The 23,445-nt window shown below is 36.9% G+C and overlaps 3 protein-coding genes across 7 annotated transcripts; 1 reads left to right on the top strand and 2 right to left on the bottom strand.

The window, feature by feature from the left end:
• Positions 1-1,608: 1,608 nt before the first annotated feature.
• Positions 1,609-6,778, top strand: LOC6643960 (tubulin glycylase 3A). Its single transcript, XM_002067038.4, has 4 exons — positions 1,609-3,067; positions 4,905-4,972; positions 5,033-5,477; positions 5,541-6,778. Exons 1-4 carry the CDS (start codon positions 1,609-1,611, stop codon positions 6,659-6,661), a joined length of 3,093 nt encoding a protein of 1,030 aa, XP_002067074.1. The 3' UTR covers positions 6,662-6,778.
• A 1,054-nt stretch (positions 6,779-7,832) lies between these two features.
• Positions 7,833-10,772, bottom strand: LOC6643959 (tubulin glycylase 3B). 2 transcript variants are annotated; one of them, XM_023176780.2, is made up of 3 exons: positions 9,190-10,772; positions 8,301-9,124; positions 7,833-8,238 (listed from the first exon to the last, which is right to left on the bottom strand). In XM_023176780.2, exons 1-3 carry the CDS (start codon positions 10,490-10,492, stop codon positions 8,149-8,151), a joined length of 2,217 nt encoding a protein of 738 aa, XP_023032548.1. In that variant the 5' UTR covers positions 10,493-10,772; the 3' UTR covers positions 7,833-8,148. The 2 variants fall into 2 exon arrangements, with proteins under 2 accessions (XP_023032548.1, XP_002067073.1); XM_002067037.4 differs by having other exon boundaries at positions 7,833-8,242; positions 9,190-10,770.
• A 3,675-nt stretch (positions 10,773-14,447) lies between these two features.
• On the bottom strand, positions 14,448-22,901 carry LOC6643958 (liprin-alpha-1). Of its 4 annotated transcripts, none has more exons than XM_023176583.2 (15): positions 22,680-22,901; positions 21,440-21,742; positions 21,258-21,359; positions 20,642-21,004; positions 20,475-20,570; positions 20,233-20,400; positions 20,034-20,153; positions 19,100-19,240; positions 17,763-18,701; positions 17,073-17,698; positions 16,803-17,005; positions 16,637-16,744; positions 16,256-16,575; positions 16,081-16,197; positions 14,448-16,015 (listed from the first exon to the last, which is right to left on the bottom strand). In XM_023176583.2, the coding sequence occupies exons 2-15, from the start codon at positions 21,686-21,688 to the stop codon at positions 15,926-15,928; spliced, it is 3,642 nt and encodes a 1,213-aa protein (XP_023032351.1). In that variant the 5' UTR covers positions 21,689-21,742; positions 22,680-22,901; the 3' UTR covers positions 14,448-15,925. The 4 variants fall into 4 exon arrangements, with proteins under 4 accessions (XP_023032351.1, XP_002067072.3, XP_023032352.1 ...); XM_002067036.4 differs by having other exon boundaries at positions 22,732-22,901; XM_023176584.2 differs by having other exon boundaries at positions 19,112-19,240; positions 22,732-22,901.
• Positions 22,902-23,445: the final 544 nt, after the last annotated feature.

Below are 23,445 nucleotides of genomic sequence, written 5' to 3'. Positions count from 1 at the left end.
ATAGAGAACAACAGGCAGAATTACAGAAAAACAAGGAGTAAAACAATTTTAAAACAACTCCGCCTACAATGAACAATTGTACAATTATCTCTGGCCACCGAAACTATTTTTCTTTTAAGTTCTGCCAACGAAAATTAATTATCGTCCTAGTTTATATAGTAAGTCAACGTCAACCTCATACATTTTACAAGTTAAATCCGCAAGTCACTAAATACCGTGAAACTCTCTTTTTTAATGCAATACAAATAATGTGAATAACTAAGGAGTAGGAAGACAAAAGTTTCACAACACGCAAGGACGACCAGCTCCTGAGGATCCACAACCTAAAGGTATCTTTGCGGAGGTGTTGCCGTGTGGAAAGCCAAAAACAAAAAAAAACAAGAAGAAGAAAACTTTGCCACAACTCGTGTAGAAACCGCTGCAAATTAAGTTTGCGGCTAAATTGTCCTTGAACCAAATATCAGGAAGACAGAAAAGACGTAAGCCGCTTTCATTTCCAACCCTTTTTATTTTTGCTTTATCCCATCCCTTCTTGTGGTAGCATTTAACTTGATTATTTTACAAATAATTGAAAAGTTTCTTTCTCTTTTTTTCTTGTTATTGGCTACGCCATTGCGAAAATTGCAGAAATCATGACATGACTATACACATGTAACCAATAGACTCTATATATATGTATACGTTTCCTCTTCCATTCTTAGCCTACAACACTCTGACTGACGTTGCCGTTTCCGGTCCTTGATTCGCATGCCTAACATCGTTGGCAATCTATAGCCTAAGTTAGAGCCCCATCGCGTCGTTGACGTCGTCACTGCCAACGCGCGCGCTTTTCAGTGACGACAACACCCACGAGATATCCCAGGACAGAGAGACAACGGGAAAGGAGCTGTATAAAAAGCAAACATATGTATGTACCTTCTCTGGTACCGTGCAAAAACACCATTCAAAATTATACTTTCTCGCTGACGTGAATGCCCATGTCAAGCTAAAGAAGTTTGTTTCGTCTACACAGCAAAAAAAAAAAAAACACCAAACGAATATCCAAGACTACTCTGATTTCCCTTTGATAGTAAAAAAAATCCATATGTTTACTACTAACTTTGACACCCTTATAGATAATACTATACTAGGCTCATCCTTCATTTCTTGTTTAACCTATTTCATGAGTTTTTTCCTTTGGGCCCATCCCAACATTTTTTACCATTTGAAGGTCAATTTTATGTCACAAAATAGAAGAAAAACGCGTAGCCCCAACTCTATCAACTAACATAGTATAGTCACCTAGTAACCGAAAACAAACATTCCAACCAAGTCGACCTAACCCAACGTGAAAAGTGCAAAAATCGTGTTTTATGCTACGAACTAGGCAATACTATGCGACGCTACAACAGATACAGATACAAATATGTATGTGAAGACTATAAATATAGATTTGAGCCCGAGCATGTAACTATTAATAGAGTCGTTCGAACTGAACTTGTGAACTTAACTGGCTCAATGCTGGTTGCCAGGCAGTCGAAAATTAACAGTCACTATATCACCCAGTGGCCCAGTGCCAATCGCGAATTAGTCGTCGGGCAAAGCTCGAGGCGAGCGAGCGTATTGAAAATGCAGACACGTCCGAGTAGTGAACCACAACGTGGTAAAGTGTTAGATAGTTCTGATGCGGAACTAAAGCAAAAGGAGCCATTGAAATGTTCCAGTGCCACACTGCAAAAGAAGAAGGTGGTGACGGCGGTGGATGAAATGCCTCCGGCTCCGCCTTCAACTCCAGCGACGGCCACTTTGGTGCCCTTAAATGTGCCGATTATTCAGTTGACTCCAGCCATTGAGAATTGTGCAGGGAAACCTGTGACAGTCTTACCATCTACTTGTCCTCCTCCTCCACCTTTAGCGCCATCCTCTGCAAAGGAAACAAATTTATCGGATAATAATAACAACAACAATAACAATAAGGATAACAATAACAAGGAAAATTTACCAAGCAGAACTTTAAGCAAGTCGAACATTGCACCCCTGGGTGCACCCACAAACTATGTGGCTCGACGTACTTGGATAACAACAGACCGGATGAACGAATTGAGGCGCAAGGCCCAAGAGGCGGCCAAACAGAATAAAATTTTCACAATACGTGGTTGCTTTAATTCCGTGCGTAATGCCCTTTTGGCTCGAGGATGGGTTGAGAAACTTGATGTTCATCGTAAAGTTGTGCCCGCTGGCCAAATGACCTATGAAGATCTCACACAGCGGCTACCCAAACGTAAAGCAGGCGAAACTCGTCGTCAATATATATTGAAGTGTGAGAGGAATATTATGTCCCGTTTTCTGGAGCATATGCCAGTGGATTTCCTCTGGACGAATCGCAAGGAGAAATGTGATTATATCGATCAGGCTAAAAACCCAGGCATGACCATCAATAAATTTCATCGTGCTCCGTTCACTTCCAAAGAAGGTCTATGCAATCAATTGAGAGATTTCCATTGGTTCTATGAGGACGGCACAGCGGAAATGTATTTCCCTCGTTGCTATAATGTTTGGAGTCCCGAGGAGTTGGGCGAATTTATTGATAATTTTAAGTTAACCGCTTGTGTGGCCTATTTAAGGGCCATGCTCTGTAAATTTCATAAACAGGGCAGCGAAGCCGTTTTCTCATCGAGCGGCAAAATTCCCTACTCCTCCATTGACTTTGCCTACAAGCGACTCGTTGAATATATTGACAGCTGTCAGCATAATGATATCGACTACGAAGATCCACCAAAGATATGGGAACACGATTGGGATGCTTTTCTCTATCAGCATCATCAGTTGGTCAATGAGGATGGACGCATCCAACACGATGGCCAGCGTTTAGAGAACATGATAAAGACCTGCCTCTTGCTAATAGACAAAATGAAAATCCATTGGCCCCAATACAGTTTGGATGGATATCAGAATTTGTGGATTGTTAAGCCGGCAAACAAATGTCGTGGTCGTGGCATACTTTTAATGGATAATTTAAAGAAAATTTTGGGTGTAGTCAATCCGTCGATAGCATCGAAAAGTCGTTACGTTGTGCAGAAGTACATTGGTAAGTTCAAGTGGGCGAAAAACAAAGAAAAAGTTCTTTGGAAAAGGCTTAAGTCTTTACTTTGCAGTAGATACAGAGAGACTAATTGTATGTAAGTCCTATATATAGACAGAACTTGTGCTAGATGTCTGTTCATTAAACAACTGAGTGCAATTGCTGTCATAAAATGGCAATACACCCATTTAGTTAAAGCTTAGTTATGCTTTATGTGTACTACTTATGCTGATGGTAGTGCAGTCTCAAGTTTCTGGGCATAAACGCTACAAACAAACATATCAAGAACTAGGTCACAAATCAGGCCGCCGCCACTGTTCCAGTTGATATTTTGTATATTTTGTTCTTCCTTCTTACATATGATGCCAACTCTAGTAGCCCATTTCGGAAGCTCAAAACGTCAGTTGTGGTGTCTGCACGCCACGCATATATCCATTCAAGGAAACACACATATATTCAATATGTTTATGCATATGTACTTTACATATTACATACTTACTTACCCGCAGACATACATATGTATGTACATATGTGCAATATTTGGCCTAAAAACGCAATCGCTGCTATTTGGCTGGCTGGCTGGCAGCATTTATAATTTGTTTTACGGTTATTACTTGGTATGTTAGTTCAGTCGGTGCAACAAGTTGGCCAATTGATTTTCAATCTTACCTCAAATGTTTACAATAACCATTTATTTTGGCCTTAATAAGTATTCACATGCTATCTGGCCGAAAAGTGGTGTCTCTTAAGTTTGATTATTATATAAGTTAGGCTAGAGTTAATCAGCCTTTGAATAAATGGACCTCACATAAACAAATAAAACATTTTCTACCGAATTCGTACATCTAAATCTGTTATATTTTTAACAGGCAAACTATCCTGCCTTCATTAAGAACTCATCCCAGTTAATTCCCATGCAAAAATTCTTTATGGTAAAAAGCATAATTAGGCGATGCGCAAGAAAGTAGGCAATATTTTCAACCCTTTTTTTTCAATTTTAAGATATTCATTGGAAAATAAATTTTAAAGAGTAATTCGGACTAATGTTGATAAAACAAACCTACTTACTAAAATTAACAATCTTAATTTATTTTAAATCTACTTTGCAGTAAAATAAGGATTTAAAACTTTAAAAAAAATTTGTAGTTTTTGAAAATTTTTTAGTTGGTTAATAATTTTATGTTTTACCTTATAAGTTTTCCGTAGCTTACAAATATATATTGAATTTTATGTTAACATTTTTATGTGAAAATCTTAAGAAAACCAAAACAGATTGCACAGTGTGACAAAATTTTAAAAATTAAACTAAAAAACTGTATCGTTGAAATAGTCACGACATCCTTAAATATACCTTAAAAAACTTAATGTTACATTTTTTGAATATCTTGAAAATGACTGATCCTTTTTCATCATTGGCTTGGATAGAAGAAACATCATTCAACCAATCAATGTGCTTCTTTTTTCTAATAAGTGGTATTACAAATTGTTATGTTAGTATGTGATATGTAAATTTATTTATTTCTTATCTTAAGCAGCTCCTATCACAAGGCAACTCATACATATGTTGGGCTCTATATTTTTTTAATAAGAACCAACCAAAATCTCAACAATCTCATGTCCAACAGAAGTAGTTTGAGATGGATCCTAAGCCATTTAGGTTATTCTACGACAAGAGCTTTATAGAAAATAAGAAGAGTAGGATCAAATTTTCTTGGCACACACTAGTCAGTCCTTACATTTTACAAAACATAATCCTGTGACCTTACACTACCATTCGAATATTTCACTATAAAATCAAAAATAAAGACAGTTATAAATATATTTTTGTGGTTAATTTTTGCAGAAAGACCGCTCATATTGTTTCAAACCAAATTCGATATACGCCAATGGTTTCTCATAACGAATACACAGGTAATATCATTATATCATTTGCTTGCCTTTTCTCACCTGAAGTATGCAATTTTTCTCCAGCCATTGGTAGTTTGGTTCTATCGCGAGAGCTACTTGCGTTTCAGTTCACAGGAATACAGTCTGAGCAATCATCACGAGTCCGTGCATCTCACCAACTATGCCATACAAAAGAAATACACGAATGGGAAACGAGATAAACGATTGCCCAGTGAGAACATGTGGGATTGCTACTCATTCCAGGCTTATCTGCGGCAAATAGGCAAATACAACATGTGGCTAGAACGGATATTTCCCGGGATGCGCAAAGCGATAGTTGGTTGTATGTTAGCATCGCAGGAGAATATGGATCGAAGGCCGAATACCTTTGAGTTATTTGGGGCCGACTTTATGATATGTGAGAACTTTTATCCCTGGTTGATTGAGATCAATTCCAGTCCAGATTTAGGAGCCACAACAAGTGTGACGGCACGCATGTGTCCGCAGTGTTTGGAGGATGTGGTAAAAGGTAAGGGAGATTGAGTTTACAAGTAAAACATTAAAGATTGGCAATTTATTTTCTATTTTCTAGTGGTTATAGATCGGCGTACGGATCCCAAATCGGAAATGGGTAATTTTGAGTTAGCCTATCGCCAGGTGGTGCCTCCCACTCCCGCCTACATGGGTCTAAATTTGTTTGTCAAGGGCAAGCAAATGTTGCATAAGGTCAATCATGGTCATAACCATTACTATTATCAGCAGCAACGCAGAGAACGGAGCCTGGCCACCAGCAGTGTCTTTCGCCAACGTTCAGCCATTTTACCCTCAACAACAATATCCCGAATACACCGAGCCATGCCCACTTTCAATGCAACTGAGTATATGGAGAAATATATGGTGGAACCATTGAATAGCAGTCGCAGTAGTCTTAGTAATCAACAGTCATCTTTGGTGAGCTCCATGAAACCGCCATCTACAGTTGCAGCACCTCCTCCTCCAGGGTATCCATATATATTGAAGCAAGCTGGACGTTCCATTACCCAATTGTTAAGTGCCTCACATAAACGAATTCCACCTTCTGGCGGGGAGCTATCATCATCAGCGACTTCAAACACGGCTTTACCTCCCAAACGCCAACGCAGTTGTGGTCCCCGCCTGAGTAGCTCCTCCATTGGTCAGCAGGCAGAACACACAGAGAAGAAATTTAAAATTCTAATCAAAAACTACAGCACCAGTGGCAATGAGAACACTTTGGAGAAACCGGAGACACTAAGTGCTCCGGCTACAGCTCCCGTCATCAGTGAACGCAAGTGGCGTAGTTTACGAAACGTTTCCGTTACCACCAGCACCTCCAATAGCTCCTGTACAGCCAACGGTAAACAAAAAAATATACCCGCTCCGACACTTAATCCACGTCGTTTCATCCGCACCAAATCGGAGATCGAGAGCACAGCCAGCATGCATGCGATTGGCAAAACATTTGGTCGCAAATCCAACGGACCACGTCTGCCCATCAGCATATCCGTTCAAGCTCTCCATCGAGGTGAACCCATTGTAAGTGCCTTAAAGCAGGTCACCAGCGAACTGCAATTGACTCAGGCTCAAGTCATGAGTCCTCGCACTGCCTTAGCCAATAAGTTGACAAATTCCTTGCTAACGGTGCCACCGCCAGCACCAACAGCACTGCCTCTAGGATCAGCGTCATCCATGTGATTAGCTTAGAAGCGGAGAGAGTATATCATTGGAATCAGAATGAAGGTTGATGACTGGTGGCAAAATGTGATTATTTCTTGGTTTAAATACTACTTTGATTTAACTCAACAGATTCGGTTTTAGGGATTATGTTCTAGATTTTTTAGTTGTTGATTCAAGTTTTGATTAATTTTAGTTATTAAAGTCAATGTCATCCCCTTATACTAAGGCACATCAGAAGGGCACTCCTCGTAAATGCCACCCTGGGCACGTTCAAATTGCAAACGTTTTTTGTATTTTGAATATTAACAAATTTACATTTTCTTTGAACATCCACAACTAACAGGCGATTCTACTTAATTCGAACCAAAGAAATTTTCAAATTTTTATTATATAATGCAATTAAGCTCTCAGTAATTGTTAAGTATATATAAAATATATCTAGACTTGGACAATGATTAAATTGGATGAAAAACTCAGTAGTTTGGAAAAAAATATCAATGCTCAACATTTTATTTATTTTCTCTAAAAGTTTCGATCCATTTACTACTTCAAATTTTATTTAAGGCGTACCTAAAAATTCGAAATAACTAAAGTCGCCTGTATATACTCTTCTGAATAGAAAAGCTTCAAAATAACAGTATATAATTATAAAAAAAAAATGAACTAAGATTAATATTTAAAGAATCATTCAAAAACGTTAAGAAACTATTTGCTTAATTCTGTTTCTATATTCTCCAAACATTCACTTATAAAATATCACAATTACAATTTTTAAAAATTTGTAAATAGTTTTTAAAGTACTTGAACTTACAATGCTAATTTGTCATTTGATTAAGGCTAACTACAAGTTAGTCAATATATTTTATTTATTTATTTTATTTTATTTTATTAATATCCAAGCCACTTTTAGTATGAATAATTTTCTAAAAATAAAATAAAAATATGATTTGGCGCTTCGATTTACATTAAAAGTTAATATTCACTGATATACTTAGTCTCTGTAAAAATAATCTAGATATATAAATAATATCATTTAGCTAGCATATCACATATATATTTAAATATTAAAAAACTTGAAAAAAAGTTCTTTAAATATTAAATTAAATTGAATAATTGTATTTAATTATTTATATTTAATATCTCCCATATTTACGATCAGTTCATATGAAGAGAGAAAACATTTTAGATATATATTTTTGTTGTTAATTATTGTTACTATCGAATTTATTCAATATTTGTATGAGCAATCTGACAATATTGATTTTGCTGTTCAATAAATTGAAATCTATTATAAATTGGTGCGACTATGAATGATATGGGTCCGCTGATATGCGTGTGGGTGAGTAATACAATCGTCGCCAAATGTGGTTGAACTTGAAACAAAGGGATTTTTTAACTGTCTGCGGATTGGTCAGCCAATACAAACTCTAACCATTCCGTTTTTATCTGGGCCTATTACTTGGGGGCCGTATATTGCAAGGCCAGATTTTCACGTGTAGTTGAGTTTAGGATCGTCTTTGGTCCCACATTATGGATGGAAGTCTGTGCAGAGGGTGCGCTCGAACTTGCTTTCGAACCATTAGAGCTTTTCGATGCTTTCTTTTTAGAAAAAATAGTTCTAAGTAAATTATTTTTGCTAGACATAATTAATTCTTACCCTTTTCTTGCTTTTTCCATTAGGGGCATTTAAAGCTTTCGGTTTCTTAGCTTCCTCCTCTTTTTCAGCCTTGCCCCCGAATTTGCGATTTGTTGACGATTTCACATTGTTTAGAATTTTTCGTAGGAAACGCGTCCTGGTGCTGGTCCTTATTTTGGGTAGAGTCTCAAATAGAGTCATCTGTTTGCCGTTCAATTCCAATGGCTGCTTTGCATCACCACCCTTGTTGATATTGTAGTTTACCTCGAAGGCTTTCTCAAAGAGTCCTGTGCCAGCCGCGGCATTTTTGGGCCGATCCACGACAACACGAATGACATCTTTCAGAACCAAGGGACAAATTCGGGATGTAACCTCTGTGGATGGTGATAGATCTGGTGTCGAGTTAATCTCTATCAATATGGGATTATAGTGCTCATCCAGCATAAAGTCACATCCGTATAATTCGAATGCGTTTTGCACCAATTCAGTTTCATCCAAACTCGCCATCACCACGGCCACTAAATTCTGTTTGAAACCACTGTAGATCTTTGACCATGTGTCGTCTGGTGCATTCACATGACGTAGATGGCATTTAAATTGATCCAATGACCACATGTTGTGCTTAGGCAATCGCGAGTCACGATTCAATTTGTTCTTGTAACGCTTCTGCACTGAATTGTTGGTCAAGTGTATGGATTCCCTCAGATCGTCCATTGTGAACTCCTGCGAGCTGAACCGGAGATAGCAATCACGATACGTCCAAATAGTCACCTGAGATTCGCCAATGGTTATCAGCATATACTGACGTATATCGAATTTAGTGCGATAGACGAGAAGGGGACGTTCTGAAAAGGGATACAGTTAGAGAGATCGAAGGATGGCTAGAAGATTTGGGGAAGAGGAGTCTCACCTATGTACTTCTGAACAATATATTTCTTAATTTGATTGTTCGACGTCCATGCCAGAATGTCATCTAGGGAACTTCGTATGACAATTCCAATGCCACGCGATTGATAGCCTGGTTTCAGTATCCACAAATTTCTACACCCATCCCAGCGGAAATCGGGGCGTAGTGTCTCAACCTGATCGATATATTGAGCTGCCAAACGGGCGTATTCTGTCATAACCTTCTCGGTGACCTTGAATTTGGCATTATTCTTCAGAATATCTGATGACTGTACCATAAATGTTTGATTCTCCACTATTTCGGCAGGTGTGGGAGGCTTGATCCTGGCATCATCCAGAGAATAGTGCTCGGCGTGGCGAATCATTTTCTTAACCTTGCTCAGAGCAAAGTCCAAGGTGGTGCTTTGGACTGCACCGTTTTCTGGATCAATCATTTCGGATATACGACGCTCCCTAATATAGCGCAATAGGGAACGAGCCTGAGTGTGTTGATAGTCTTCAATGAAGGCCATACGCTCCTCCACACTGTTTCCACCCAAGCGATAGAAACGTGGATAACTCATGCCGCAGACGCCATCCTCGCGAAACCAGCGTTCCTGCTCGGCACACCCAACCAGACCCACTTTGGTCGAGAAATCCAGAAATTGACTGCGTCTAACGCGATTCCGGAACGGCAGAACCTCGGCACAGAGATCCTTTTGACCCTTACCCTGCCAAATGAAGAAGGCCGGAAAGTGATTGATCATCTTGGAGATGATAACTGCTTCATAGTCATTGCCACGACGCGCATGCTCCAGCAATGAGTCCTCCGACATAGTCTGTAGCTTGGCATGACGCGTCGGCGGCAGCTTTTCCAACCAGCCGCGCCGCATCAGAGCCCGCCTGACCGTGTGATAGTTACCATAGACTGTGAATATCCGTCTATTGCGATAAGCATCGATTACCCGTGTCCTATACAAGTTTCTCAGCTGCCGCTTATTCGCTTCCGGCGGTAACGTGGAGCTCCGTTGACTTTGAGTCGAACCGGTGGATTTGGCGCGGGCCAAGAGATTATTGATGCTATCAGAGTAACGGTGAGTGCCCATAACCCCGTGTGAGGAGTACGCACTGGGCCCACTACTTCCTCCCGTTCCAGATGTCGTGGAGTTGTTGTAATTGTAACTGGTCAGCGGCTTTGGCACCGAACACTGCTTACATAGGTGTACCAATTCCGCATCCAGATTATGGATTAGCGATTGTATTTTCGAGACAGGATTGTAATAACGGTTGCGGTTCATACCGAACCCACTCGACGATGCCTGACTCATGTCCTTTAAACGATCTCTTAAAAAACGGTGAATTTGATTGTGGTCCAATCCAGATTGGTCTTCCCGTGTCCCTGTCTCCTACCGTGTCGTCTACAGTGTTCGTTGCAAACGCAGCTGGTCGATGCACAGTTAACGTAAAATTTTGAAGCAGTTGCCAAACAATTTCTAACAGTATCGCATTTACGAACGAAAAATCTTGACTGACTTAAAAAACATTTCCTTTCATATAAACAATAAAATTTAAGACTAAATTTAATAGATATGGGTACTTGTGACAAAACGAAAGCTAGACGAAGTTTCTATAGAGATTAATGTACAATAAATCAACATAAACATTGAAACCAAAGCATGCTTAGTTCATTTCTTATAACCCATTTTAATTTTATTACAGCTAAAGTGTCAGGATTAAGCTTTCTCTCTAAATACTAATTCAAATATTTGTTGAAAACAAAAACTGGTATGTACCTTGTACAATAACTTGATATTTTCTATTATGAAGATTATCGTTTCTATTTTATCTTCCAGGGGAACGAAAAGAAATGCCTTTGTTTTTATATTTAATTTACTTTAAACAATACAAAGCATAATTTTTTTATTCATTGGAATAGTGTTTTGATAATAACCCATCCAGTTAAAAAAAAAATAGAGTTTTGACAAAGAAAACAAGACACATAAGAAAATAAATTTTATGACGGTTCTATTATTTCTTCCAACGCTGTATATAAACATATAAAGCTCTGAATAGTGTGGATCACTCTAAGATACGGGATACTCTAATAAACCTAAAATTGTCTTCTTACTGAGGTAAATTTTCAATTCTGACAATCAATGCCGATTAAGGATTTTGATCTATTATCTAGATGAAGTTGACTAACAAGCTTAATCCTAATGTCCTAAGCCCTTAAGACTTATTGTTAAATATGTATGGGCAGAGGAGGTACTAGCTCTTTAAAATTTGATACTTTTTTTTAGTCATGCGTTTTAATCTAACCAAAAATATCATAAAATTTTTGTTTTCTAAAAATATATTCAATTCCTTTAATGATGAGGTGCTATTTGGCCATTTTTGTTTTATGGGAATTACCTTAAAAATTGTGTTAAAAAATGAAGGCGGACATGTATCGCACGAAACACGTGAATAAATACATGTGAAATTTAGAAAAACAGAATAAAATATATTTACTACAGTTGTTTTTATGAGCAAATTAAGAAAGAATTGGATGAAAATAGAATTCACTGAGCAGATTACAAGGGAGTTAGAGGTTGTAATCAGAGAGAAAAGGATCATAAAATGTTCATGATGTTCTAGTCAGTAGAACATTGATTAAAAGATAAAGGGATACCGATAGATTCACTTGAGTCAATAACTCAAGTATATTACGCCCATTAAGGGCTTGTTCATATAAATAACATAAGCACACATTATTAATTAAAATACGAACATTAATTAGAAGAAGTCTACTAGAAAACGAAAACGACTTTATATTGCAATTCCAGATTAAAACAAAAAGAGATTTTAAACTGATTAAATTTTAATTTGCTGCCAAATGCAAGTTAGATGCTTTAGTACTTTCAGACCCGCAGGTCTAGAATTTTGCAAAAATCTATTTTTTTTTCTTTAACAGGTTGTTAGAAATACACCTTCAAGCTATCCTAATGTTTTTGATTCTATCAAAAACGTCCTAAACGTCAGGAGGTGGCATAAAAACTTTAAACTAACCGAACTAAAACTTCTTATTTTGGCCTGGTATTGTTGAAAAAAAAACTATTCAACCAATACAGTTGAAGTTCGAAAATATTGTTCACAACACCTATGGCTATCACCTCTACTAGAAACATATTATCATCGAATTTTATAAACTAAATAACCGAAAAGTTCCAATTTGAAAACTGCGTTATTTTGTCAAACCCCATTTTTTCTTTTGACTTCAATACAGGACTAAGCTTAAGTTATACTGATAAATATTTTTTTGTTTTGGGTTTTCACAAAAATAGAAAAGGCAAAAGAGACAATACCGTTCAGATCCAACTTTTTGAGGATCTTTTTGAAAAGGATAACAATTTTAAAAAAGTTTTAGGCACTTTAAGGAAATTAAACAAATGGCCTAAAATTATATATTTTTAATTATTTTTAAGCTAAAAAAATTTCCGAAATCCTAAATTTTTTGATCCTAAGATCAGAGAATACCCCTAAGATATGATCTCTCAGCTTAAACATATCAAATTCGAATTTGAGTGTCAATCAATTCAGTTAAAAAGTTAAAACAGTTTTTTTTTTGTAATAAATTTTAATTTATAGTTTTATTTTTTTTCCATTTGTGGTTGTGGTTTTCATTTTCATTTTTTGCTTTTACTTCTTTTTCTTTTCAAATATATATGGTACATAGAAAAAAAAACTCCTAAACGGAATTTTTACCTTTTTACTAAATTTTCAGTATTTTATTCCATTTTCTTTTTATCATTTTGTATGTATTTTTTGTTTCTTTTTGTTTTTTTGTTTTTTTTTTTTGGTTTTTGTCTCATTTCTGTTCACAATATTATATAAATATATTTACATATGTTGCATATTAAGAAAATTTCTTTGTATATATTTATATTAGATTTAGTTTAGTTAAGTTGGTATAAGAATTCAATCAATCAACAAAAGTTAACAATTAAACCAATTACTTTGTGGCTCCAATTAACTTAACTTGCCTGCTTGCATTAAGTATTTAGTATTTAGTGTTTTTTTTTGTTTTGTTTTAGTAAATTTAGGTTACACATCATAAATTGTTTTTAATGCTACAGTTGTTACATACATAAATAGATTTGTATATTTTTTCTTTTTTTGCTTTGTTTAAAGTTTTTGTTTTTTTTTTTAATTTCGCTAATACAGTTGAAATAATTTCATTAAGTATTTTGTTTGTTAGTATTAGTTAGCATTTTGCATAAATTAATTTCATTAATATTTTTGTTTTTTCAACTTACAGACAAGCATTAGTTGCAATTTTGGTTATATTCATTTTCCGTTTTTGTTCAATTTAGTAACACAAAACTTAAAATAAAGGAGAAAAGGGGTTCCAGCAAAGAACTGATAATATATGATTATAGACAGGCAGTTTGTGTGCTATAAGTACATATATGTATATAGATAGATAGACAAATAGATCGATATAGATATATCAAATGAATAAATGACACAGAACAAAAAAGAAAAAAAAATGGAATACTTAATGCAAAACTAAAAAGTAAACTATTATAGAATGGATTAATTCATTTTATTAGGTGGCCTTTTGTGAAACGAATTAACTAGAAACAAATTATAATTTATACAATTTTTGTTGTTTTGAAAAACAATGGATATGCTTAAATTGTGTTTTTACTTTTCTTTTCTTTTTGTGAATATTTCATATTTAGTTTGGGGGTTTGTTTAATTTAATTTCAATGCCAATTACAATATATAGTTTATAAATAAATTCTTTTAGCTTGCCTAAAGTTTTCTTGGTTTATGATTAAAAGCAAAGGCTAAGTAGAGTTTAGTTTTGGCCTTTAAAGCTTTTACTGGTTGCTGGATTCATACAATATATATATATATATATTTTGTTTTCTTTTTTCTTTTATTTCCTCCAATCTCTTTTTTCTTTTCCTACCCTTCTAACTTTTCCTCTTCTTTCTTTTTTTTTTGTATATATGTAATGTAAATAGTTTGTTTTTGTTTTTTTAATGGGCGCTTGCGACTTCGTCTTTCTTGTCATCATACATTCAATCATTCACTTCTTTAATACTTTCTTGTTAGTTACACGTATGCTTGATAAGGTTAATTATGTATATAAGTGTATACATATATATATATTCATATGTATGTGTATAAGTGAGCTGTATATTAAACTAGGCGTATATATATATATATTTATATATATATATATAATGATTTTCGTATATGTATGCCTGATTGTTGTGCATGTTGGTTGTTCAGTTTATAAACTCAATTGGAACGCCTTCTGACTTTTACAATAACCAAACATTTTTCAAAAAAAAAATGTAACAAAAATAAGGTAAAACATAAAGTCATAATGTCATTATGTAAAGCGTATGTTAGGACATCTATATATAAAGAAAAAATAAAATTAAAAAAGTTAACTGTACAAAATGCCATAAAAATTATATAACAAACAAGTTTGGTTACGAATTTGGTTCAAAGCACGCATTCTCTCTATTTATCTCTATTTGTCCGTCAATCCGTTCGTCCAACTGCTGGGTAAAACAAAATCCAAAAATACTGTTAGTCTATTGCAAGCCCAATTACACTAGAGTTTCGGAAACTAGTTCAACTAGATTTCTCTGTAGGCAGCTTCAAACAGATCGTTTAGGACAATAAACCTTCAAAATTCGAGTCTGATGTCATTCAATTACAATGAAATTTGGCCCTTAACCCTTTGCAAAATTCAAGTTCCATTACCGTAACTTGTTCTACTAAATCTAATACTAGCGTTTTGTACCAATCATTCCTATATGATATATCGATAATCAAACTATTTTGATCAAAATTGGCAACATCATTTGGTATTATATCAGACAAATGACAACCAAATGCATTAAAAACAAATCAAATATGTTTGCACTAAATTTCATGGTCTAGTACCAATCATACTATATATGATATAGTAAAAAAATGCCAATAAGAGCGAAAGTGAACAATAAAATTATAGTATCGTATATCCAATCTGAATAATCATAATCATGCTGTAAGCTTTTGTATAAATATCTTTAATTTGCAGTGTTTTGTATCAAAAAAAAAAAAATGGAAAAAATTGGTTTATACCTAAAACCTAACATCGATGGACAATTTTTTTTTTTAATTATAGAGCCTTCAGTTAAATATTGCACTAAACGAACTAAATATCCTGACGTACAGAGAATTAGTTCGAACTAGAAACACCAACTCTAAATTACACTAATTATGTATGTCACTTTGTTAAAACAACAAATAAAAAATGTACAATCAAAATAATTATGGATTAGCTTCTAAAACTTGTACAGGGCGCCCATGCAAACTACGTATGTATGTCCTATATAGAGTATATATATGATATATATATATATATATATGTATGTGCTATGTCTTGTATACATTGTCTTGTTATGGATTATATGACTATGCGTGTATTATATATATATATATATAATATTTATATATATAAAGATTAGACGTGCATCATGCTGGGGGAGAGTCTCTTGCGTTGCGTCTTTCTTGTTAGAATTTTGTGGCTCAGTTGTTGCTGATTCAACTTTTTGTTTTTTTTTTCATTTGTTTTGTTTTGTCTGTAGGAAAAAATTTGCCCCTGGTCTTTTGTAGGTTTCTTTCTGATCTTCTTGAATTCATCATCTTCATCATCTGCATCATCATCATCATCTTTACTCATCCACCAATGTTGTGGGCGGACTATAACTGCATCAGGATGCACTACGCTGTTCATTCTCGGGCCTCCGATCTGTGGCAATTTGTAGCAAATTATTGAACTCTGTGTCCAGTATTTGGCGAGCCTGCAAAAGAGATTTCAAAGTGTCATTCCTAGTTGACTTTTATTGAATTCATTTAATAAACTCACCTGAGCATTTTGCGTGGGAATTTGCAGGGCCAAGCCCATGGCATTTGCATCGAAACTCTCATCCAAAGCCATCAGGCCGCCATGCACACCCGATTCGAGCAAGTTGTTGGCATATTCCTGGCATAGATAAATACATTTTACAATTTATAATCTAAAAATGAAAGTTTTTGCTTACCTTAAGTCCTATGCTCCCCACCCAGCGTATCACACGCTCATTACTCCATACTAGGACATCACACAAGCCATTTTCGCTCATCTTTCGTCTATGCTCCAGCTCAGTCCGATCGTAGTTTAAGCGTTTTAGCATAGAAATGCCATACTGCAAGCTGGTGCGATGAAAACTATCGACCATCTTGAGTTGACCGCGCAAATCTTTCTTGGTCAAATGATCTAACATGCGAGCATCGACCAGACACTCCATAAACGTTGTGCGATATTGCGGTAAACCCAAACCAGGCAGCCAATAGTTACCTATCCATTCGTGATTCATGTCGCCTAAGAAATTTACAATAATTAACCTGTTTGTTTATTGGCAAATAAAATTCCTCGAGCTTACCGAAGGCCAAAGTGGTTCGTGACGTTTGCGGGGCTGAGGGAGAGGTCAGTGAAACCATTTCTTGTATGGCTAGGCGCAATTTGAGCCTATGTAAAGGATTACTAATGCCTGGAAACAAAATTTGTTTTTATTAATAAATATTACTTGTCAAAATTCAGAGATTTACCTATTTCTCTCTGGATTTCAGTATCGCTTAATGCACTCATAATGGCCCCGGATTTAACATTTGCCCTACATGCAGCCACATACCAGGCAGGCATGCCCACCCAAAGTTCCAGCCAGGCAACAATGGTGGGTCCGTTCCACAAGGCAAATGGTGTGCCCGCCTTCATGGCTTCTCCCAGCAAATCATTGCGATAGTCATGTTCTCTGAAAGAATATAAGCAGTTGAGTTAGTCTAAACCATTTCCATTTTCCATCTCCATTTTCAACTCACTTCTTTTGCCTGCCATAGTCGACGCTGCTTATCTTAGAACCCTGAGCACTGGCAATTCTTGGCATCATGCCGCCCGTCATGCTCATGGCATCGTATTGAGAATCCACTTCACTTAGACCAATCGAAAGATTGCCAATGGACATCATACTTGGAGAACCATCGGGTAGCGTATCCTTGACCCCCTTGACCTTCTCTTTTTTACTAAAGAATCGGCCCAGAGAAGACTTAATGCCCTTTTTCTTTTGGACTGCCGCAGCGGCTGCATCTCGTGAGACACCCGAGGTGGGTGTTTGCAGCATGGACATTGAACCCATGGTATTGTAATGACGCAGTGACTCCTGACTGCCGTAGCGAGAGCTAAGTGGTGACAAGCCATAATTGTGACTGCTTAGAGGCATATGGGAACCAGTATGATTCGGGGCTACAGGATTATTTGGAGCTAATCCTATGGAACGACGTCGCAGCTCTTCTTGACTGTGAGCCAATGCCTGAGCCACACGCTCCAGGCGCATAGACCGAGCAGTTAGAGGAGAGGCAGCTCCTCCGGAACTAGAATCTCCGGTTGTAGACATGCCACCATGCAATTCCTCTCGTGAGGCATCACTTGATAGCACTGGCAAGTTGAGCTAAAGATAATAGATAGATCACTTTATTAGTTGCCATTCAAGCTATAGAAATGAATAAACTTACCGTATGATACTTTTGCATGAAATCCCTTTGCGGACTATTTGGAGTACTCCTCCCGCTCATGGGCGGACTTTGTCTGTCCATAGAGCGCCCTCGTGCCAAGAGATTTACATGCTCTAAGCTGCCCACACGCGATTCCAGCTCCTCGGCCCTCGCCTCAGTCGATTGCTTCTCCTCTTGTATTAAGCGTATCTCGTTGTTAATGGCATCCAGTTGCTCCTGCAACATCATGGCCAATGTCTGGGCATCTGTATGCCCCGAAGGCGACATCATATCTGCCGTTGCTGCCGCATATAGAACATCACTATCGTCGCAATCCACGCCAGCAGCAGCACTTGCCGCCACCAGCTCATATGCCTGCTGCTGAGCATGCGCCGCCTGCTGCAATTTCTCCCATTCCTGCTCAGTGATTGAGCGAGCCAGAGCATTCTCCTCTGACATTCTCGATTGTTTGCTTGGTCTGCGCAGAGAGTGCGTCTCAAAGCTAGCATGTGAGGCACTCCTCGTGAAAGCTCCACCACTGGGATCAACGCTGCTCGGCGATAGACTTCGCGTCAGGGCTTCTGTCTGCTGGATATTGTAGGCAATCTCTTGCTGCAACAGCTGCCGCTTGAAATTCTCAATCTCCAATCGGGTCTTGGACAATTCCTTCATAATTTCACTCTTCTCATGATGCAGCTCTTCGGCCACCTTGCGAGCCTTCTCCAATTCGTGCGTGAGAGCATTCTTCTCATCCAGGGCGTGCATACGCTCCTTTAGATGGACCTGCAAGCGCTCATTGGACTCGGATAGCAATTTATCCACTGTCGAGGATAAGCGTATGTTGTGCTCCTCATTCATTTTAAGACGTTGATTGAGTCTAACAACTTCAGCGGTCTTTTCATCCAGATTGTTCTCCAATCCTCGTATGCGATCCTCAGCTGACCCATGTCTTTCCTGAGCCTTTGTTTTTGTGTTTTTTTTTTTTTTGTTTTTCCGAGAGAGAGAGAATGAGAAATTGTTTTTTGAAAATATTCATGAACTTCTTACACATGCAAAAAGTTAGTAATGAAAGCTCGACACCAAAAAATTAAAAAAAAAAGAAATTACTAGAAAGTGGATGATGGATAAAGTTTTGAATCTTGATAGATTGGATTAGTTTGTGAAGTGCAATAGAGATAGAGACATTTCTTGTTGTTCTTGTGCTTGGTCTTGGGTGTTTACTTGTTGTAGTTGTTGTGTTGTAGAAATAAAGGGGGAAATTAATTAAATAAATTTATACAAATAGTAATAGTAATAATATATAATATATGGAACCTGGCGAGGCGCGCATATTTTTTAGTTGGATTTCGAGTGCATACCTTATTTCCTACCTTAGTCAATGCCTCCATGCGCGCCTTCAATTGCTCTTCCATATCCGGCTGGAGTTTGGCATGTTGGGCCAATTTCTGTTCGGAGAGTTCCAATTTCTCTTCAATTGCGCTGATTTTCTCTTCATGCAGCTGATTTTGGTTTTTGTTTTTGGTTTTGGATGGTTTGAGCAACGGAGTTGTTTTTGTTTTTGTTTATTTTTGGGGCATTCGTTTATAGTTAAGATTATTTTGCGAGGGGAAATGGAATTATTAGTCACGTTTTTGGTTGAGGGGTAAACTTAATTAATGAGCAATATGTATGGTATATATAAAGAAATGAGCAAGGGAATGTAATCACTTTTCTTATCTACAAATATTTGTAGTATACATTTTTAATATTAAACAATATTAATAATAAGTATAATTATATTTAAGCTATTCCCATATCGGTAGTGGTTAAAAAACCTTTTTTCTGTTTTATTTCACATTTTGTAGGATTTCCGCTTGTTTTAATTCGTAAAATATAAATTCTTTTATACTAAAAATACCTTAAAACCAATGGGAAAGTTAAACCCCATGAATATGGGTATCAATGAGCCGATGAAAAGTAAAAAAAAGGCGTGTTTAATGGAACTTCTCTAAATTCGAAATAAATAAAGTCTTTTTGATGTGAAATTTCAATGTAAACGAGAGCGAAACAGATGCCTATATTTTATAGTAAATGTCTTAAAAGTTGTATAACTTTTATATGTAAAAAATATTCTCCAGAAATGATTTACAAAAAGTAAAAGTAATATTACCTTTCATATTGAAGTAGAAACTAGAGAATGTTTTTAAAACTCATGCATCTTTTTTGATGTATGAAAATGATTGAAACCCATTTTGCTCATGTCTTTATATAACCATTTAGACCACAGCCCAAATTAATTATGGTGAAACTCACCTTAAGTTGGGCCTCTTTATGCCTCAACTCTTGTTCCAGTTTCTCATTAAGATCATGCAATGACGTGGATTCTCGCTGAGCATTCAGATATCGCTTCTCCAGCGTGGCAATGCGTTCCTCCTGGAAAGTGAAGAGATAGAGAGAAAGCGGGCGAATTAAAATGTCACTTAATTAAAAAAAAAAGAATAGTTGCTCTTACCTGATCTTCCTTTTGAGCCACATTCTCACGTAGATCACGTTGCAATTTTGAGCATTGATCTTGGGCCTTGCAATGATCTTTCTGGACACGCGACATATTTTCTTCCAGTTCATTGATTTTGTTATTCAAATCGGAGACACGACGCTGCCATTGAGAAAGTTCCGATGTCTGGAAGATGGAAAAGGTATAAAGAAACACATGGTAACCAGATGTTGCTCTGCTCTCCTCCACTCCCGTCTTACCTGCTTTTCAATAATGGTTTGCAGTTCATGTGTTTTGGCCGCATAATCATTTAGCTCATTGGCATCGCCATTGACGCCTGCAGCTCCCCCGGTCATCTAGAATTACAGAATTTAGGTTGATTACGCTTGATTGAATTCCATGGTATTCAAAATAAAATTGTACACACCTTTTCCTTAAGCCCATTCTCATTGCCCACTCCCCCTGGACCAGAACCCGCGCCACTCCCTGTTCCAGTTCCACTTCCACCTCCATCACCACGCTGCAGTGCACCGGTCTTATATTGCGTTAGTTCGTCTTTGGTGGTGGTCAACTCCTCCTCCAACACATTATTCTTCTCAATGGACAAACGCAAACGTTCACGCACTTTCTCATCCAAGGCCTTGTGATGCTCGAACAGAGATTTTAAAGCCTTGAGCACCTCCACCTCACTGGAGACGCCACTTTGAGCTGCAGCTTGTCTTTTCACTACAGTCATGCGCAGGGAGCGCTCATGTCGGGATACCAAGCATTCCAGATGCTCTAGGAGAAGCTAAAAAAAAGACCATAAAAAGGCGACACAGATTCATTAAGATTCATTAGTTATAATTTATACAGCTTTTGTTGCAATTGCAATAAGATTTTGCGATGACATGTTCTGTTTAAGATTAGAATGTTGTACTAGTGCAATAAGTTGTAAAGATCAAAACATCTCTAAGCAATAAAACTGTCGCATATTCAGACAATGACACTCGTTTAGCTCTATTTAAAAGATAATTAAAATCGGGACTTTCCCGATTTCTTACTCTGGTATTATTGCGTTCTGCTTTCAACTCGCCAATTTCCTCATCGCGTTCCAATAAAGTTTCGCGGGCCTGAGTTAACTCCTTTGTCAAAGTGGCAAATTCCTTTTGGGGGGAAAACAAGAGAATGTAAATTTTAAATAGTTCTCCCATTGAGCAGCTTTGAATATCTACAACTTGCTTACCTGTGGAAGATTGGCATTGATCTGCCTTTGCAAACTGTCCCGCTCCTTTTCCACATCATGCAATTTGACCTCAGTCTCTCCAAGACGTTCTTGCGCCTCGCGCAAACTATCCATAAGCTTGTCCCGCTCATCGAGCATGGAGACCATAAGCTGCTCAAAATTGGCATCTTCGCCGCTGAACTGGGAGGAACGCTGCGATATGCTATCTTCCGAAATAGTGGGCATTACGTCGCACATCATGTTCCACATTATTTAGTTGGGGCCGCCAGAGCACGCCTCAACAATTCACACAGGCATGCACAACTGCGAAAGTGAGAGCAAAACAAACATGATAAAAGACAAATGAATAAGGTAAGCCAAACAAATAAATACCGTTATTACTATGGGCAATTAAGAAAACTTTTTCAAATTTGCATTTTAACTAACATTTATAAATAGTTACCAAAAATATTTAGCACTTATTTCTAAATTTAATTTATTGTTGAATAAGTGGCTTAGGAATTCCAAAATCATTTTTTTTGTTTTGTTTTAAATCGAAGTTTTTCCTACACTGACCCTAAATCAAGGTGCATTTTTTCCTTTATCGGGCTTAATATTTTAGAAACTTTAGTGCAATGAATCACAGATTTTTCCTTGTTTTTAGCAGGTTAAAGTTGAATGACCATTATTGGACCTACTAAACTCTCCATTCATATTTTGGGCAAATGATCTGCTCTCTCACACACACACACACACACAGACACCAAAAATAGTAATAAATATTTTAGTCCCACACTTGAATTAACTGTTGATGCCCACATCGAATATAGGGGGTTAAGCAGCATTTGGGGGCCGGCCCACACAGGGGTTAAGCAATACGTTTGGGGAAACATGTCTAATGAGACATTTTATCATAGGCGCCGCATTGATAACAAGTTTTCTACACACACAAACACACATACACATACACATGCTCACAAAAATTCACTAATACATAGGCACATGTACAGCATACACACATACGCACGCACGCACGAACACACATACACACATGTTCAGCATATTTTTTCTCTTTCGCATAACTCTGACATATTTGCTATGCTTACTCAATTTTGCAACAACTATTCAATTAATTGCACTCAAATACACACAATCTGGCCAACAGATGCTCGTTTATAGTCTTTTCTGGCCATTTCAAGTCTTTCATTTTTTTTGGGGAACGGCTTTTATGCGAAAAAAAAATACCGAGAAAAAACTCTACCTCCTTCGCCCCCCTCGCCTAAACTGCGGCTGAATGGGCTTAAAAAACGTACCCCGATCGGCGGCAGGGCAGCAGCTACAGAAGCAGCGGCAACAACACAACTTTTGTCGCTGTCCAGTCTTTGCATATGTGTTAATTATAATTAAATATTTGCCAAATTATGGCAGCAAAATTAACGTCCCAATAATTTTTTTTACTTTACTCGCAAATGATTCTGTTAATTTAATAGTGCTTGAAAACGTTCCTGTTATTTTAACAGTTATGATAACAGTGTTTGAAAGGGTGCCAAACAAACCTATCGAAATAAAATGGAACGTTGACATAGAAACTCCACTGAATATTTTGAAAAATTATTGCTTTATACTTTTCTGACAATTTTTAGGTATAAGACTCGAATACATTTTGAATAATTTTATTACCAGTAAACAAATATTAAAAGAATATGTTGAAGTTAATGTAGTCGCTGACTGGTTCCAGCAACAAAGTTTCTGGTTGAAGCAAGTTTTCAGGCTTTCGCTCAAAAACTAAAAATAATAATTTAAAACAAATTTTTTTGGGCTACCAAACAAATGAAATTGTGCTCATTGCTGGATGAGAGCATCTATCTATCTAGTAGTAGTGCGAAAACATTTATTATAAGCATTAAGTATAGGCCAAATAAAATGAGCCACTAAAATACGATTTTCTTAAAATCCGTTAACAAGTTTTTGACCAAACTTGCATGAGATATTATTCAATATATAATGGAATCTATAGTGCATTTCTT

This window comes from Drosophila willistoni (assembly GCF_018902025.1).
Source record: "Drosophila willistoni isolate 14030-0811.24 chromosome 2R unlocalized genomic scaffold, UCI_dwil_1.1 Seg167, whole genome shotgun sequence".
NCBI lineage: Eukaryota > Metazoa > Arthropoda > Insecta > Diptera > Drosophilidae > Drosophila > Drosophila willistoni.
Note: the sequence above shows the minus strand (reverse complement) of the source record. Positions and strands in the feature narration are given on the sequence as shown.